This window comes from Loa loa (genome assembly GCF_000183805.2).
Source record: "Loa loa unplaced genomic scaffold supercont3.12, whole genome shotgun sequence".
In the NCBI taxonomy this organism is placed as follows: Eukaryota; Metazoa; Nematoda; class Chromadorea; order Rhabditida; family Onchocercidae; genus Loa; species Loa loa.
In genome coordinates, this window is record NW_018108192.1 from 202,868 (window position 1) to 220,965 (window position 18,098).

At 35.6% G+C, this 18,098-nt stretch overlaps 4 protein-coding genes across 4 annotated transcripts; 3 read left to right on the forward strand and 1 right to left on the reverse strand.

Moving 5' to 3' along the window:
• Window positions 1-773: 773 nt before the first annotated feature.
• Window positions 774-3,891, forward strand: LOAG_02868 (hypothetical protein; the record flags this gene model as incomplete). Its single annotated transcript, XM_020446153.1, has 8 exons — window positions 774-796; window positions 1,069-1,196; window positions 1,572-1,669; window positions 1,862-1,952; window positions 2,049-2,176; window positions 2,303-2,587; window positions 3,046-3,160; window positions 3,313-3,891. The coding sequence occupies 8 exons, from the start codon at window positions 774-776 to the stop codon at window positions 3,369-3,371; spliced, it is 927 nt and encodes a 308-aa protein (XP_020303468.1). The 3' UTR covers window positions 3,372-3,891.
• Window positions 3,892-4,156: 265 nt separating this feature from the next.
• LOAG_02869 (hypothetical protein) lies at window positions 4,157-9,707 on the forward strand (the record flags this gene model as incomplete). Its single annotated transcript, XM_003138406.2, has 18 exons — window positions 4,157-4,253; window positions 4,499-4,577; window positions 4,845-4,983; window positions 5,143-5,307; window positions 5,423-5,571; window positions 5,861-5,952; window positions 6,097-6,319; window positions 6,473-6,579; window positions 6,713-6,918; window positions 7,363-7,550; window positions 7,694-7,808; window positions 7,901-8,011; window positions 8,118-8,319; window positions 8,460-8,605; window positions 8,766-8,912; window positions 9,010-9,117; window positions 9,275-9,358; window positions 9,600-9,707. 18 exons carry the CDS (start codon window positions 4,157-4,159, stop codon window positions 9,705-9,707), a joined length of 2,466 nt encoding a protein of 821 aa, XP_003138454.2.
• Window positions 9,708-12,211: 2,504 nt separating this feature from the next.
• LOAG_02870 (cyclin domain-containing protein) lies at window positions 12,212-16,752 on the forward strand (the record flags this gene model as incomplete). Its single annotated transcript, XM_003138407.1, has 12 exons — window positions 12,212-12,290; window positions 12,364-12,400; window positions 12,769-12,883; window positions 12,976-13,095; window positions 13,193-13,345; window positions 13,700-13,810; window positions 13,992-14,258; window positions 14,540-14,657; window positions 14,853-15,191; window positions 15,431-15,522; window positions 15,917-16,234; window positions 16,618-16,752. The coding sequence occupies 12 exons, from the start codon at window positions 12,212-12,214 to the stop codon at window positions 16,750-16,752; spliced, it is 1,884 nt and encodes a 627-aa protein (XP_003138455.1).
• Window positions 16,753-17,126: 374 nt separating this feature from the next.
• Window positions 17,127-17,951, reverse strand: LOAG_02871 (hypothetical protein; the record flags this gene model as incomplete). The annotated part of the gene is made up of 3 exons (XM_003138408.1): window positions 17,127-17,264; window positions 17,629-17,797; window positions 17,926-17,951. The coding sequence occupies 3 exons, from the start codon at window positions 17,949-17,951 to the stop codon at window positions 17,127-17,129; spliced, it is 333 nt and encodes a 110-aa protein (XP_003138456.1).
• Between the last annotated feature and the right edge of the window lie 147 nt (window positions 17,952-18,098).

An 18,098-nucleotide genomic window follows, 5' to 3' on the forward strand; every position in this document is an offset into this window, starting at 1 on the left:
GGAAAGGCAGGTGAACAAGTTAACGACTGTCAGTAGTTTGGATATACCATGTAGATGGATATGTTTAAGACTTCCAATGAACTTTCAACTAAATTTGATGTACAAATTGGAATGACAAGGAGTATTCAATAAATTTAATGCTGCAAGTTATCCTTATCGAGGTTGATCCCTCCAACACTTGAGTTCCTTTCAAAATGCTGTGACAGTTAAAAGGTGAGATAGACTATGAACGGATCGATTGCATGCCATCACAACTAGCATTTCGCTTATTAAAATGGTTGGTTACCAATGAATTCCACACATAAGATGAAGTTATGACCTAACCTAGGATGGTCTCGTATCCTGTCAACAAAGAATAAATTATTACATTATAGGAGATGCAAAAAGAATGACTAGACACAGTGTGTGGAAAGAAGGGTATTGTCCCAGCAATGTTGGATTGGATTCATACTGGACCGGAATACTTTATTTTTCATCGGAGAACATGGAAGGGAATTGTGTACCCGCTTGATCTTCAATATTCCTTTATGAATTTATGTAACCTCTACAAATCTCATAACATCTTACACACGAAACATGTTGCATACTCAAGCAATGTTTTTTGATTTTTATTTATCACTGAAAAACCATCCCTATTTTCTCCAAGCAACTAGTTTTCTTGCCGGAAACATAACTCTGGATCTCCATATTCATGCGGAAGCATCTCTTCAAGTTGCTGCGCGAAACCTAAGCCAAGTGTTTTAGGTGCAAAGAGCCATAAGATTCTGGAAGTAATGCAACTGACCATGGAGTTAATGTTAATATACACATCTTCAAAATGGGTTTGATAACGAATATTCGATGATAGGTACTGGATAATAGCTGGCTGATGACAAACACTTAAGAATACTAAAAGATGTAGAAATGTAACACTTCAAAAAAATCCAACCATTGCAAGTGCTTACTCCTTTGTCACCTCAACACTATCCGTGCTCCGCCACGCACCCACCCCCCACCACCCACTCCACCCCCTCCCCCTCTGTCCTCCACAAAACACTTTGAAAATTTGCAGTTGTTGCAGTGTTGCAGCATTCTTCCAGCAGTTTGTGGATCTTCGAGGACCCAGCTGATCGGTGGACAGTTACTGGTTGACGGGTTGGAGATGATCGGCAAGGGAACATTTCGGCTTCTTCTTGGACTCGCAGTATTAGGGACTTGTAAGTTCTTCATTCATATGCACATGTAACATATTTTGTTACTTATTTTAAAGCCATCCTAGTTTCAATTTATTTCCAATCAAGCCAGTACTTCCCTCAGCTATCATCTCAAAAAGGTTTGTTGAAATACACCGTATTGATGAAATGTCTTTATTTGAGTTCATGCCTTTGCAGTGATTAATCTTTCACGCTTTCCTTGTCGGTCTGCTTATGTCGTGATTACAGGTCATTTTTTGTTTTTAGGTCCTCTTGAACATGTTGTTATGCTTATATGGAAATACCTATATCCAAGTTGGATGCACTCTTTTTAACTGATAGCTTATTCTTAGTTCTAGAAGATTGCAATATATTTTCATCAGCTGGTGCTGCTTTCAGGTTTTGTTACTGTCAAGGGAGATGATGAAGTGGACGGTGAAGTTGAAGAGGAAGTCCCTGTAATCGAAGAGGATATCATTTCAGTTCCCGATGATAAGGTAGTCACTGCATGCGATCATTGTCCGATCAATCTTAGTATGGAAATTTCTTTATGAAGCGTTTTATTAGGAAGAAGGGAGGTATGAATGAGTTTGTTTAAAATTATTGGCAACTTAACTGCTTTTCCTCGCCTATTCGAATCCCAATGTTCTCTTCTAAGTATGACCTACGCTAAATATAGAACATTTCAGATTTCCAATGCACTGAAAATTGACAACATAATGGGACCTTCTCCTGACATTCATGTAGCTTTTATTTTTATTCGACCTGAGAATTCAGAAGGTACTTTTCATTTAGACTTTGTCGGTTATTTTCGCCTTTCTTTCAATAATCTTTATTTAAGTGAATATAATTTTCTAATACTGGTTTTTCTTTCAGACCTTCCTGGCGGCAAGCTTGTTCAGTTCTTGATAGGATTTCAGAATCGTGGCGAAAAAGATTTTACCGTACATTATTGCGAGACTTCTTTCCGCTACCCACAGGATTTCAGCTATCACATACAAAATGTTAGTATTTCGTGATCTGATAAAATTCTTACTTGGGGTTGTTAAGATTTTTTCTTGATTTAGTCAAATTTAATTTATTTTTTGCTGTGATTTAATTCCATTTAACTTCATGTATTGTTATTTAAGTTCTCGAGAGTACAATATAATCGTGTTGTGGCAGCTAAACAGGAGACTTCCTTCAACTATGCCTTTTATCCATCTGACCAGTTCGCTGGGCGACCATTGGGGCTTGTCGTAGAACTACAGTATGAGGACAGTGATGGAAAAGCATACAAAAACACGGTTTTCAACGAAACTGTAACAATTGTTGAGGATGAGTCAAATTTCAACACGGAAACTGGATTCCTATACGTCATTTTTGCGGCCGGTGTTCTGTTAATATTGTTGGCTGGACAGCATTTCCTTTCCAAGGTTATTAAATACTGCATATCGAATAAACGTTGACATATATAAGCTCATAGAACTAGCTCAGTAAATAAAATAAGCTCAATAACTCAATAAGAAAAAAAGCTAAAAAAAAGACTGAAAAAAAGCAATAAATAAAGTAAGTTCAATAAATAACTCAATGAAAGCTCAATAAAGCTCAAATATATAAGCTCAATAAATTAACATAAATACTAACAGCTGTAAAAGGACTGAGATGTAAAAAGAGAAATTGTTAAATGTTGGAGAAATAATCAGGTTTTTGATTCATAAGAATTTATAAAACGATTAAATGCATGGTGATCTTGAAGGCATATGGTATGAGGTTATGCTTATGGTTATTCCAGTTGGTAAGAAAAGACAAAATAATTTCAAGTATCAAGTACCAAATAATCTGGAATTTTGTGATTGATGATCATCTATTTATTACAGTTGAAATGTTTCAGTTAACAAGGAAACATGGGATGGCCAAAAGTCGGCAGATACAATCAATTGAAATAGGGACCAGCAGTAAGAACGAAGTTGATTTCGAATGGATCCCGCGTGAAGTACTTAATCACAGTATGAATTTCATTTCAATATTCTGGCGTTGTTTGCATATGTGGAACTAAAAAAGTTTGGGAACAGTTTTTTGAGGAACAGTGATTCGGACGAGGGTCATTCTTATGAATAACATTTCATTTTCTATAGATCTTATGTTTTTAAAATTTCAGAGAAGTCGCCAAAACCAGGATCTCCCAGGCAACGGAAGCAGGTACAGCGGTTGGACTAAAATAATATTGTTTTTTTTTTCTTCGCCCTTTTCGGAATTACAATTAATAACTTAGAACTTACATCCAATGAATACAAAGCAGGAATTTTTGTTCAAGGAATTCAAATATTATTGTTTTGTATATTCAAGAGGTTCCACTTTATTGTTCTAGATTATTTGAACTTGAAACATCCTGCAGTTTATGCACAAAGAAACTGGTTTTGCGAAAAATTTCCGTTAATTCGTTTTAGAGTTTTAGGCAGTAGGAAGTATTTATGCAGTCATTTCTATATTGTTACTGCGTTTTCTGGTTGTATGGTCATCTTATTCGAACAATTTATATTTTTCGGTCCTTTTAAGTGCTTTCCATTTCGTTTTATAAAACAGGAGGAATGTTTTTTGTCTTTTAAATGATTTGAGAAAGTCACTGAAGAATTCATACTTAAAATATCAGCATGTTTTCCTCCTCATTTTGTTCATTTTTTTAGCTTATGATTTTGTCTGTTTACTCGTGGTATAAGAATGTTTCTGATAATAAAATGGTTTTTAATGTCGACATGTGTGGCTGTGCAGTGGTATTAACCTAGTAGTATAGATAATATTGAATTTGCGATTTAGAGTAGGTGATATGAGGATGACTGGCATATGAAAATCTTTATCCGGAACTGGTGCTTCCAGTAATAACTGGTCCTTTTACATCTACTTGAATCCATATTCGGGTAGGTGGACTGAATGTGCTGTCACAGCGTTGAAATCCAACAGTCTTACTAGTACTTAGTATGACTTTCAGGATATCATTAACTAGGATGGATCCATTCGGAGCTATGCATAATAAGACAGTTGAATTGTTGAATGCTAAAGCCGCCGATTATGGATTGCCTTCATCTACGAACAGTGGTGAAAGTTCTGTAACTTTGTGTATTGTTTCTTTCCAGGAGGGATTTATTCGATTCGTTAATCACCGATTTATACCGACTCTAACTGTAGCAGTAAATTCTTGTATTAATAGATAAGGATCCTAATATTTGAGGAAGTTCATTTGTCAAGTTTTGGGACATGCTGCGTTTGTAGAATAGCTCTTAGATTAACTTATGCATAAAGATCAAACTTTTCTTGTTGTTAGGAAGAATTATGTTATTATTGTTGAGGTGATTTACAAAATGAAAAGGAATCGGATAACTTCGAAGAGGTGCTGGATTCGGGTCTAGATGCAAATTTGCTCCGCAGGTTTGTTTTATTCCCCATTATGTGTACGTTAATGATTAGGTCAAATTGAAATTATATCCTTCATCCTCTCTTTTTTCACGACCATGAAATCGAAAAATGGATTGGAAAAAAATAATCTTGAGGTCCTTGAAAATTCTCAAGATTATGACTTGGGACCTACATTTTTCAGTTCGAAAGAAAGAAATGTTTTTTAATAGTTGGATTTTTACGGAATAACATAGGATTTGCTAATATCAGTCAGTGTTTATCTGGGATTTTTTTCTTCAGTTATTTGTCGGATTTGTGCATCGCTGAAAAGGAAAACATTTCGATTGGTATTGTTGAAGAAAGTACTGAAATTGGTTTGCTACACGTCTGTAAGAAAAGTATAGATCTGTTGAAAGAACGCTATGATAATTGCATTGAGGTTGGTTTTATGATTGATGCAAATTTTATATGTCGATTCCTCACTTTTTTTTTCCTAAACCAACGGTTCTTCCCCTCTTTGAGGACCACTTTGTAGCTTAATCCAATATTATTTCATGTGCCGGTTTTATAAATCTCGTACGAAACATTATTTAATTAGCTGGTGAATGAGTTACGAAGTAATTATGAAATGGTTACTGAACGAACCTCTTCACTACACAATGCATGTGATCAAATGATGGCACACCAGACACAGATTGCTGCTGGAGCTGAACAAATTCGTGCAAACCTTTACTATTATGCCCAGTACGAGTCCATCATGAAAGTAGGTTTGATCATTTATTTTGCATTTATGTTGAATAATGTTCAGACATCTTAAGTGGCTTAAGCAGATAAATGTTCGTCTTTTTCATACTTCCTAAGCATACATTTCATTTCAGAAACTAAACACTGGAAAATTTTCAATAACGGGACAAGTATTTACGCAGATTTTATCGACAATCGATGAATGTTTGAGATTTTTGAATAACCATATTCATTACAAGGATTCCAAAATATGTATTACAAAATATGAGCAGTGTTTGTCAAAGTACTCTCTTCTTGTTTTTGTTATAAACTTTATGTATGAGAATATTCCTTCTTCATCGAATATTCCTTCTTTATTCCTTCTTTATTACCTTCTTTACTGTTCATTATTTTCTATCGAGGAATGATGGGACGCTAAATGTTAACAGTTAGTAAATTATTGGTGTGGTCATGATCGCGATTGCGAATAATTACTTATTTTTACGAACAAAAGTAGGCGATAAGTCGAAATTTGTATATTTTTTTAAACAACACTTCTAACCTTTTAAATGCTTGCGACTGGTAAAATTTAGAGCAATGACAGTGATAAGGATGGGTGTTATGGCCGATCTGGAAGCAAGTCGTAATGCTGTGAAGGATAGGCATATGAAGCTAGTTGTCGACAGTATGTTGTTACCGTTTTTTCAAACGAAAACTATCGCCTACTTTTGTCGCAAACATTATCCTTCCAAAGAAAAAAGAAGACGGCCAGAGATTTTTTAAAAAATACTCGAACTCCAATAAACGGTTTATTGACTCTTTTTTACAGATCATCGAAGTGGTTATAGCGATGACGATACTTTCTCATTGTTATACGGTGTTTTCGCTGCTCGAGCTAGTTCTGTTCTATCAGCTCTTAATGTCGCTGAACAGCACTTCCGAGACATTACAGAATATCAATTGATGGTAACTGATTGTCAGCAAGCATACTTCAAAATACGGTATCAAATGCTCGAACCTGTTATCAGAAGTACTATTGAAGAACTGGGGAGGTTGTTTCTTTTTTTGTTTTTGAACATTTTGCGAAAAGGATTATCGTCGATCTCTATCAAATATTTCGCCCATTTACTCAAACTACTTGAGTATCTTTTACTTAGTATCAGAAAGTAGACATTCTTAATCACAATAATTTTCGTTTTATTAAGAACTCATGAAAACAGTTCGTGTGCATTAACTCGAAATGGCTGTACTTTTTTACTTCGACTTTGCGATGACGAATTTCGACTATACAAACAATTCTTTACAGTTGGTGGTGAGTAAAATACGCTTTCTGGAAAATAATATATATCCTTCAGAAATTTTAATAATTCTCTTTGTTTATCATCGATAACTTTGCTAAATAAGCTTGTCATCGATAACTCTATTATTTAAACACAACATTATAGGCCATGACGGTAGTGGTGCAAAATCTATCACGATGTCAACCCCGTCAAGTCCACATGCATCAATTTTGGCTCCATTCATCTCAGGGACAAGTTCATTCGATGATTTTATCGAATCACTGTGTCGTGTTTTCTACGATATTTTACGGCCCATTATTATACACAATCCACATTTGGAAACTCTTACTGAGTTATGCACGATTTTGAAAGTAATTTCCAACTTTTTTTCTTTAATTTATTATTGTTTCGTTATGTAAAGCTTGTATTGATCCAAATGTTTGGAAAAACTAGATCAGTTATGAGATAATTGATTGTCTTAATAGTTGATAGTTGATGAATGAGACGCTATAGTTCTAAGAGAAAGTAACATAACTTGATAGGAAGGCGTTCCCTAAGCAGAGTAAGGGATCTGAATTTTTTTTTTCAGAATGATTGCCGACAATTTATACCATTGATCAATTGTAATCTTGGAATGTCCTAACATTTTTTGAGTAGTAATAAACATTTGGATTTGAAAAAAATACACAAATTTTATGCAAGTTTATCAATTATTGATTTAATCTGAATGCCTGGTATATGTAGAAGATGAATATATTCAAGACGAAGTGTATTCATGTGTCAAAGTTTCATTCAGATGCTTTTGAAAGTTTAAGGTTGAAATGATTGAAGAACGTTGTGGACTTATGCAATCAGTGATGTCAGTAAAACGATTAGCAGGTTATACGAGTACTGAAACATCATCACCATCCACTACTGATGAATATGTGACGAATTCACGTAATGGATTTGTACGAATTATGACAGAATTAGCGGGTGATGTTGCTGAACGAATTGTTTATAGGTAGTTCCTCAGCATTATAATTGTATTTCATATTGCAACTTGATATTATGTAAAGAGATGTTTTATGATTTCATCGTCAGAATTACAGATATATTTACTATTATATACATTGTAATATGGTGAGTTTCTAGAGACAATTGCAGAACTAGTTTGTACGCTCAGTCGGACATAGCCGGATTCACTCCGTCGAGTGGAGATCTTGCTTATCCGGAGAAGCTGGAAATGATGAAGGAGATTGAAAAGGAGCACATATTGGAGGTTGTCGTTTTTTTTCTGATATCCATGTTTCATTAATACTTTTCAAAGTTAAAGATATCAACTGATGTAGGGATAGGATAGAAAATATTCAGGACGACATAAATGCAACTTCACCGACTTCTGTGGTCAATCTTTACTGCTTATGGTATCCAACTGTTCGGCGTACCGTGCTTTCTCTTTCGAAATTATTTAAATGTTTGGAGGTAAGTTATTTGCTGATTTCTTTAATGCCTGAACAGTAGTTACGTCTCTACCTGTTAACATAAACTTCAGATTTTTGCTTGAGACTATGAAATGCCAATATTTTAGCCTTTAGTGTTCCAAAGCATTGCTCGTGAATTGTTAATAGCGTGTTGCCAATCACTGGAAGATGCAGCGGAAGAGATTCGAAATAGCGCTACGAAGAAAATTTCGCGCACTCGTCGATTCCTGGATGCTGAATTATTCGTCGTGAAACATCTGCTAATATTGCGTGAACAAACAAGTCCATACAGGGTCATTGTGCCACTTGGTAAGTAGCACAAATCTTCTCCCAAATTTTTTTAAATTTACAGCTCTATACGTAGTGATCTAACATCTGATGTATGTTACATCGAATTACAAAACATACAATGCTACACTGTCGATCTGATGAAAAAATTTTAATTTTAGAGAGCACGCCCTCAAATACTATCTCTCAGCGTGATTACGTGTTCGACTTTAGCAAATACAGAGCTTCCGCTTCGCAGCTCTTTCATGACCGGCGTAGATGGTTTGAGTTAACGCCAAACAATGCCTTTCTGGAGTTTTTGTTGCAAGTATTGTTTCTGTGCAAATATGTTATTACATTGTTACAGTCATCAATTCAGGGTCATTCTTTTTTGAGGTAGTATTTATTTTTCGGATACACAAAGCCTTTTGAAAGCTATAAAAATGTATTAACGGTAGCTTACATATTGTTTAACCATTTCATTTAAGGTACCACTGGCAGTTACGGAAGCAGCTGGTGATAGCCGACGAATTATTGATGTTCAGTTGAAAACTCACTGTCATAACCTAATAAATGCAACTAGTGATATGATTATTTTCGAATTTGCTGATTACATTGCTAAAGCAGAGGAAACAGTGAGTCGTTCGAAAAGTACTTGATTTGGCTAAAAATTGTTCCCTTATATTATCAAATTACACTAGTTTATCGATTACCTGTAATAGCTTTTTTTAGGCAGCAATGCCTGATTTTGATCTTACAAAAAACGATTCTTTGAAGGCAAGTAATATGCAAAATTTTGCCGGTCAAGCATATAAAAAACTAACCCACTCGTGGCCTGAGGTAAACATTTTGTTGAATGATTTGATTTGTTATTCCAGATATCTCTTGTCTGTATTTTTTTTAAACTTCATGTCCTTTGATTGAATTAACTGCTAACAATATCTAGTGGACAGTCTTATACCTTCATTATAAATGACTGCATTTAATCCCACTGCAGATCAAGAGATGTTTCGATCTGTATATTGGTTTCAAAGAAACTGAAAATATCTTGTTGCAGCCGGTAAAGAAGCGAATAATTGATGTGAGTTCCGCTATCGACCGCGTCTGCTTTGAGATGTTGTTGCTATAATAGAATGAGAATGGGGTTTTCATAATGAATAAACAGTTGCCAGCCAATTCTATTCAAAAATTAATTTCATTAATCTCATTAATAATTTTTTCATTAATACATTAATTTCATCGTTTTTCATTAATTTTTCATTTAATTTCAATTTCAGTTTTATTAATTTCATTCGGTTTGAAATCTCTTCGTTCTCTTTCAGGTATTCACACGTGCAGGTACTTTTGTTGATAAATTTTACGATGACGAACAGAAGCAAATAACTGGTCTTCCTACTCAAGAACATATATGGTTGGTATTGAACACTTAATTCCTCGATTTGATTCGACTTTAAATTGTGCTTCATTTATTTTATGGATGGAACAAAAAATAACCTCAACATGATTCATTGCCATTTCATACGAGTTCTGAGAAAATGAAATATAGTGAAGGTCGTGAAATCTTGACCAGTCTTAATTATTGTTAGGTCTACCGAAAATTCATTATTCCAAAATTGGATTAATTCAAGTTTTTCTAGTGTTGTTTTTATTATGTGCTAAAGTTATAATATGCGTACGTAACATGGTTAGGATAGTGAACTATGGGTGTTATTACAAAAATCATCGACCAATTAGCGTTAGGTTTGCCTGATTTTGCATCAGCTGTCAGTGATATCACGATGGTGAATATTAGCGTAATTGATATACGGTAGTATTTGAGCATAAATGATTTGAATATCGTTGATTCGGTAGAAGAAATGTTGTTTGAATGCAAATTGTCCATCGTTAAATGGAATGGGCAAGTTAATTTGAGAATGGTGCACATCAACCACTTCCTTGGTCGCGTACTTCAGTTCTTTATGTACCTTGCCATCACCTATACTTGATGTTCATTGTGATTCCCTTCTTTCTTAAGCTCGTGATCCAGTTTCTCAAGTATCTCAGTCCCGAAGTCAAACATTTACAATTGTAATAACTCATGTTCAGAATGGGAACTCTTTTTTCAGATGAATGGTGATAACGACCTGTATTAATAGCCATATGTTTTTTTAAGAAACAGTCTATTGAAGTTCAAGTAACCTGAAAAAAAAAAAGATGTAACTCTTGATAACGATGGTGTCGTGGATTTCTGTTGAAGTAATTTGCAGTCAGTCAATAGTTGGAACAAGCAGGGGATTTTATACGTTGGTTATCGAGGAGAAGAATTGGAGGTCCCTTGGAGTATTAGCGGCACCACTTTGATGTGGATGGTGTGTGTGTTTGTGTATGTGTCGTAACGTTGTAGAAAAGGGGGAGAGTTAAATTCTTTACTTGTAAAGGGTAAGGGTCACAAAAACGATACGATACTGCTGATAATGATGAAAGGAAAAAAAGGAATCAACCAAACTGCTTGAGCGTAATGAACAACTGGTCATCAAAAGCTCCCCGGACAACACTCAATACAGCTTATATACGGAAAAAGTGGGAGTGGTTTTGCTCCAAATGTTTCAACAGATGTGATTTAAAACAAAGATCTAAGACATGAGTGATGATTGCATGGATAGATAATTTTTTATACTTTGGTCTCTCGCAAAATTGAAGTTTAATATTTGGAAGTTAAAATCCCAAAGAATGGTAATCTAGAAAAACCGTTGACGTAAAATAGGAAGAGAATCCAGGGTAACATGTATTCATTCAGGCTTATCCTAAAAATGTTGTTATTACACTTGGTTTTAATGGTAACGCTGCAAGAGGAATCATGATATTAATAAAACTGTAGTAGATAATGTTAGTGTTGAGGAAGATCGAAAAGCTGTAAGCCAAAGTAATTTAAATGTAAATCTAAACAATATATAGTGACGATATCGAGAAACTGCTCTGAATAATTCTCCTGTTGGAACCTGATAATGCATCAGAAATACTTTATTTTCTGCACGACCATTTTTATTGAAAGTAAGTGGGAATCAAAGTTGAAAGCAATAAAGAATGATAGAAGGAAATCAGTGGAAAATTTAGGTTTATTGAAAATGGGTTATGATGTATTGGTTGCCAGCAATTATGACTTAATAACCAGCATCTATTAAGGCATCTACCACATTACTGTTGATTATTGTGTCATAAAAACTGTCAAATAAGATGACAGTTTATTGATAATTATCAGCATACTATCAACTAATGAGATGGTTACCATCTATCCTGTTCTGAAAGAATACAGGTGTAGTTGTGCATGAATGCAGGGCTAAATAAAATTCCAGGAAGCATATGCGAGTGACGGGTCAAGTACAGCTAGTGACGACTTTAAGCTTAAAACGAACAAGTTCAATTCAATTTCGGTTCCAATCGCAAAACTTAAATATCAGTGGTCTGTACTGTACCAATAATTTATTCCTTGTTGCTTGATTCCAAGCCACCACGCAATGTTCATTTCAACTCAATTTGAATGATGCCGTAAGTCTTCCTGTCAAATGCATATGGACAAATTTCACAAGTCACCCATAATATTGCAAGTAAATGAAGCTGATGTGGTAATCAAAATAGAAAGCATAAGACAGATACTTATAGTGAGCTGATGCTCTATCCGTGGCGGTTTCATTGCTGTGATCTTGAAAGCAGGGAACCTTTTGACCATTTGTTTTCATGAATCTTGTTTGAGTCTTTTAGATTTCAGTGTCAAGTATTTTGATCAGTTCACAAAGTAACTTCGTTTACCATCTTCCAATCAAATTAACTCTTTGGTTAATGCAAGTCGTGAAGGAAGTTGAAGACTGGGCGTGACACCAACATATGTACTTTGCAGATAAAGTACAGAGATTTAGTAATATGCTTCGAAATTATTACTTTGTTGTAGAATTAAATTATGAAGAGAAGATCTTTGTCGACGAAAAGAACCCAGTTTTCTGAATCATCTATCAAGTACCGTCGAATTACGGAAGAAAGTTAGTTTGAACCCAATTTTTTACTCTTTTACATTCAGCTTGTTTCATCTTTATTCCAAATATCTGATTTTAGACTGCCGTAGTGCGAAAATAATTGAAAACGAACGCAGGTTAGTTTGTTTGGTACTGTTTCAATGCACTTGTATAATGCATTTATGAAGGCCTACTCCTAAAAATGCTATAAGACAAATAAGAGATATTCAGAGATATCCATATTACAACATTATATTACATACTTTATTATATTCAGAGACATCCATAATATAACATTTGTTAGCCAAATATCAATACTACTATCATTACCTCAGACTAATATATTTCAGAAAATCGCAAGATAGCTGGAATTTTATTCATAAATTTTAGCATCAAAAAATTCTTCGAATAATATGTCTAGAAGTGACTTGACACATCTATTTTTCCGATAAAATAATTTTTCATCAAGAAGAGAATTAAAGTTATATTCAGAAGACTTGTTCAGATTGAGTGACAATCCATTACTTCCTTCGAAGTCTTCTACTGGTGCACCAGATGTTTGTACTTATAACGATCCATCAAACTTTCTTAGCTGCGGTTGTCTTGGCTCACCACGAGAGGTCATTTCTGATTTGTCCACCGATGCCTTTCAGAGTTTTATGAAAAGGACAAGGAAGCGATAGGTGAACCTTAAGAAACGTATAAGTTTCAGGTTTGGCACGTCCTTTGCGATTCGCAGAATAGAATTGATGAAAGAAGGGCAGGGGAATGCAAGAGAACGGAGGTTAAAGGAATTCATCTCCGAATTACTACGCTCCTAGTAATGATGCAAGTAATAGCTTCCTTACCTAAATCAGACGACGAGAAATTAAATGATTCATGATATGACTGTTGATGATACTAATAATACAACGAAGCGACTTTTTTAGCTATGCGAATATATGGAATGTCGTCGTGAAACATACCATCGTGCCATGGATTTATTTGATCGTTTAATGGCTGTGTTTGATTTTGAAAATATGGATAAAGGAGAAATAATTTTCACAGGGATCTTTGTCGTCTTTATCGCTTCTAAGATAGAGGTTAATTTTGTCAGGTCAAATCTTTCTCAGATTTTTAATCTAAACGATGTTTTTTAGTCTTAACCCACTTTGACTTGAAAGAAGTACTTTGAGAACCAAAGCATCTAAAACTCCTAGGTCCGAGTCCAGGATTCGAACAGTGAAACATGACCCACAACGTTGCATCTTATTGCCACAAAATAGTTCGATTATTAGAAAGAGGAAAGGACATGAATGGTCAAATCTCAATATCCGTTCAAACAATTAATGTACGGAGAAGACAGGACATTAGCCAAAGAATAATCGATAAAATATAAAATGGATGAAAACACTTCAAAAATGAATGATTCCCAGTGAAGTAACGTCTAAATTCAGGAACGGCGAAAAAACCACTGGAGAATTATAGCGGATTACATACGTCAAGTTTCTCCATGTGGTCGCTTGGAAACAGAAAATATCTTCGAAATGGAAATGAAAATAATTGCTGTATGAGAATTTTTTATGGTCCACGTAGCACATTTGCAAATATGTAGCACGAACTTCTCTGGAACAGGAATCTTTCCTGCTTTCTTCCTGTAACAATACAAACAAAGAAATAAGCGGAGGGTTCATGGATGACCGTAACTCCTTTCTCTAATTTGATATGAGGTAACAGCTAATCTTACAGGGCCTCCATTGGTCATTAAGAACTGTAACTGCCTTAGAATGGGCTAAAATATATATGCATATGACGCGAGTTTACACCATATACAAGCGAATTCGTAATCTGTCCCTGGCGCATCAGTCAACACCAACAAGAAAACGAACAAGAATAACATTAGGAGTATCTGACGATGAAGAAGTGGACTTGTTCACATGGGCACAGCTGGACGACCTCGTCATAGGCGAACCGTCATTTTCGGGAGATTGGAATAATCGAATTGCCATCGCACAGGTATATTTTTATATGCTTCAATTGGATAGAATTATCGGACATTTCAGCTCGCTTATTAATGTGGCCATATTCATCGGGCCAACAACTCAGATTTCTACGTTCCTCTTGAAATCCTAAGTCCTTAGCTGCTTACTGATTTAATTTGTCTGAACTACGAAAAATACCATCTGAATAAAATGGTCATTTTTTAAAATATGACTGCATTCTTTACCACAATTAAAAATCTCTCACGGTGATGACTTTTACAGTTCAAATGAAATCAAATGTAGATTTATTTTCAGGTTCTGGATCTTTGTACACTAGATCTTTACAGTTTTAATTTCACATACCGTCAACTTGGAGCAGCAGCTTGTGTCTCAGTGTTGGGTTTGAACTACGAAATAGCCGTAAGGATTACAGGTCTTTTTTGGATTCACATTTTCGGGCAATATCGTAAATTATGAGCATGTATGTAAGGAATTTCAATGACACTAGATTTACACAAAATGTAAAAAATGTCATTCTCTTGTGCAGGAAGATCCCTGCTACTCGAAACTCTTCTCTTTAAATTATATTATTCTTAAAAAGAACTTTTTTGGATGTAAATAATTCCAGGCTTCGAAAAGAACGATCTATATCCAGCAGTAGACTTCGTCAATTCATATCGACGAATCTACATGAAACATGTCCACAAGGAAGGCGTCAATTTAGCTATCATTCGGGAGGATGATTCACTGCATAGTTTGGAAGAGTCAGAAGAAGACGAGGAAATTGAGGTGATGAAAAAGCAAGATGAGGCACCCAGAATCCTGGAATCCACACAAAACGTTAAAAATAGGCCAATAAAAATGTTGAGAGCTAAAATAATGTTCTCGCCTCCGAAGTCATTTCCAAAAAATAAACCTAGTCATGAAACTCTCCAAACATCTGGAGTCACCAATGAAATGTTGACAAGTATTAGAGAGATATCGGAGAAGCAATGTCCATCAAATACTTTACCTGAATTTAAGAATAAACTAAGAATATTCGTGTCTGACACAGAAGTATCATTGTTGGAAATAAATGTTAAATCTCCAAGCTTCCGGAACATCTCCATGGAGGCCAATATACCAGAACAGCAAAGACTAAGAATTTGGTCACCTAAAAGTGGAAATGAAGGAGGAATTAACCAATCCGTCGTCACTACCTTTAAGAAAAAAAACGACTTCCCACCACATCATCTCCAGTAACAGTAAACACATTTTCGCACCCTCCACCACCAAAAACACAAGCACTTCCTCTACAGGTACAGTATTTCTACAAATAACAAGTAACTTCTAATAAGATGAGTATAAGAAAAACGTAATATTGATCTGATGAAGTGCGCTGTCGTTAAAAGTCAGAGTGTTCGGAACTTTCTTGCAACCCTCTGACTTAAAATTGCCATCCAGTATTTCATTTGATAAAAAGGCATATTACATTCTCAATAATAATGGTTTGAAGTAAACAATGCTACTACTAATTAGCGCACCTTATGGATGTCGCGGTTTATGCACACTGATCTCACTACATTCAGAATTGACTTCTAAGAGTTTTATTTTCCGTAGCTATATAATGCACGTAATTCGGTTTTAGAATATAACAGTGTTATATCAAGCAGTCAAATACCATGCTGACGAGATTCTTGAAATCTTTTTCAGGTGCCGATTGATGATGCTACAAGCGCCACAAACAAAGCGACAGGTAGATGTACAGAAATCATCGAGATGGAGTGTGAATGTGGGTGCGGGAAACGTGACATAATTGACGACAAGCTTGAACTGAAGAAAATGATTAATTCACTTTCACATCAAAAGGGAAAAGGGAAAACCGTAGCAAAATTATTTATATCCAGACGTAATCAACAGGGAGAAACAAAAAGATGCCGTGAGATCGCTGTCCCTCATCCGATCGAAGTTATGGAGAAGCAAATGAGAAAATTCTATACGCAATCTTTTCCTCTTGCAGCACAAATGATGGTTAGATCCTTTCTCGCAACATTATGTTTCTGTCAAAGGTCAGATAACTACGATGCTTTGCACATATGGTTTCACCGGTTCAAGTATGCTAAGAAAATTAACTGCCTTCCTTCCTATGCTTTCATATAAAACGAAAAAGGGAAAAGTGGGTGCGGAAAACGAGATATAAGCTAAACCAAGAATGGTTATACTAGGCTTTATACTAGCTGTGAATACAATCATGCAAATTGGAGAATACTGGACAAGATCTGCTACATCCTTCCTCCCACCACTTTCAAAAAGTTGTTGAAATACCATAGTAAACAGGCATTTCTTGAATTCGCTCCTCCAGAATATTCGGGATTTGCTGCAAAATATTCGATTTCGTCATTTTATCATTTCAGCACCGCATCACAGAGCGTTTACAACAGTTTTGGCTGATGTACGAAAATCGCCAGCCGTGCAGACGTCGACATTCTCATTCAGTATGGCAGAATAGACGTACGGATGTAAATCAGCAAAGACGAGAGTCCAGATAATCTCTAAGAACTTATTGCCTCGAATTTTGAATTTACCCTGATGGTTACAGAAAGTAGCATCTTAGTCATTCAAGATGAATTGAAGGGCAATTAAAGGTAGCATTGTGTTGCTGTTTTTGTATCCATACTGTGTCATACTGTGTGTGCTGTGCTACTTAGCTCAGATAAGCTTTTTTGAATGCAACGTATCCGATATATGTACTTTGAATAGTCTTTTTTGTACACCTCACTTATATTTTGACCGAACTACTCCAGGTCTATATAATTTACTGCAATAAATCTTGAGATATACAATCTAGCCAGTGTTTGGAGCCACATAAACTTTGTTGTCAGGGAAACCTCAGTAACCGCAGACTGACACCCCATACTATAAGTTAACCAAAGTCATGTAGGGCTGCAACAGGCGGTTGCACTGCACGTATAACAGCATAATAGCGATGACGCCCGCATGGGACAATTAGAGCTCGTTTTGGAGTGTGCACTGCTATTTTTACTCCCGCAGTTTCTTCGTGCTGTTGCGTGGAAATCTTATTTCTTGCCACTCCTGCGGTAATGGTGCTACCATGTGGGGCAAAAATGGACAAAGTGAGCACAATTTCACAGTAAAATAAGGGAGACAATTTCGGGAGTTAACACCACTCCAGTGTGGAGAGATTGCAAGCAGCAGACGGTACGCTTGCATCTCAAGAATGTAGTCTGTATGGTTCTTGTCGACGTTTCAGTTAAAACCGAGCTTACCTATGTATAGCGTAAACTCAACTTCTGTTTGTTTGTTAACTGTTTAATTGACAGTTAGGGATTCTCATTACTATCTTCTTTCTAATTACTATAACGGGATCAAGTGAAGTTGTGATGGGTGCTGGAATGAAGAAGAACCGTAAGGAATAGTTTTGGTGATAATTGTTGCTCGTGGATGTCAACTGGACATTTCAGTGGCGTTATTAACAGCAACGGCATGAAGGCTACGATGAATAATCGTTTGCACCTGGGAAGAATCATCCGTTCGAGTTGTGGGTATTCCTTTAGGTTACGCTTCTGTTGAGATCTAAAAGCGTTTGTTTAGAACAAAAACGACTTTTAGTGGAATAATTAAGGCGATAAATGGTACGAATGGGTTTTTGTCTACCAAAGACATTTTTTGGATTACTTTTCTTACGCAAAATATCGAAAAACTGTCCGGTTGTGATGATTCGCTTCATATCATAATGAATAAAAAAGTCTTATGATAAGTTAGTCACCGTTGAAGTTATTTTCAAAAGCTTGGAGATCGGGACGGGGTCGTCTTGCCTGCAAGTGGTAATGGCGATTGTTTCATGTAATCTACATGAATTTTATCATCGTTTATT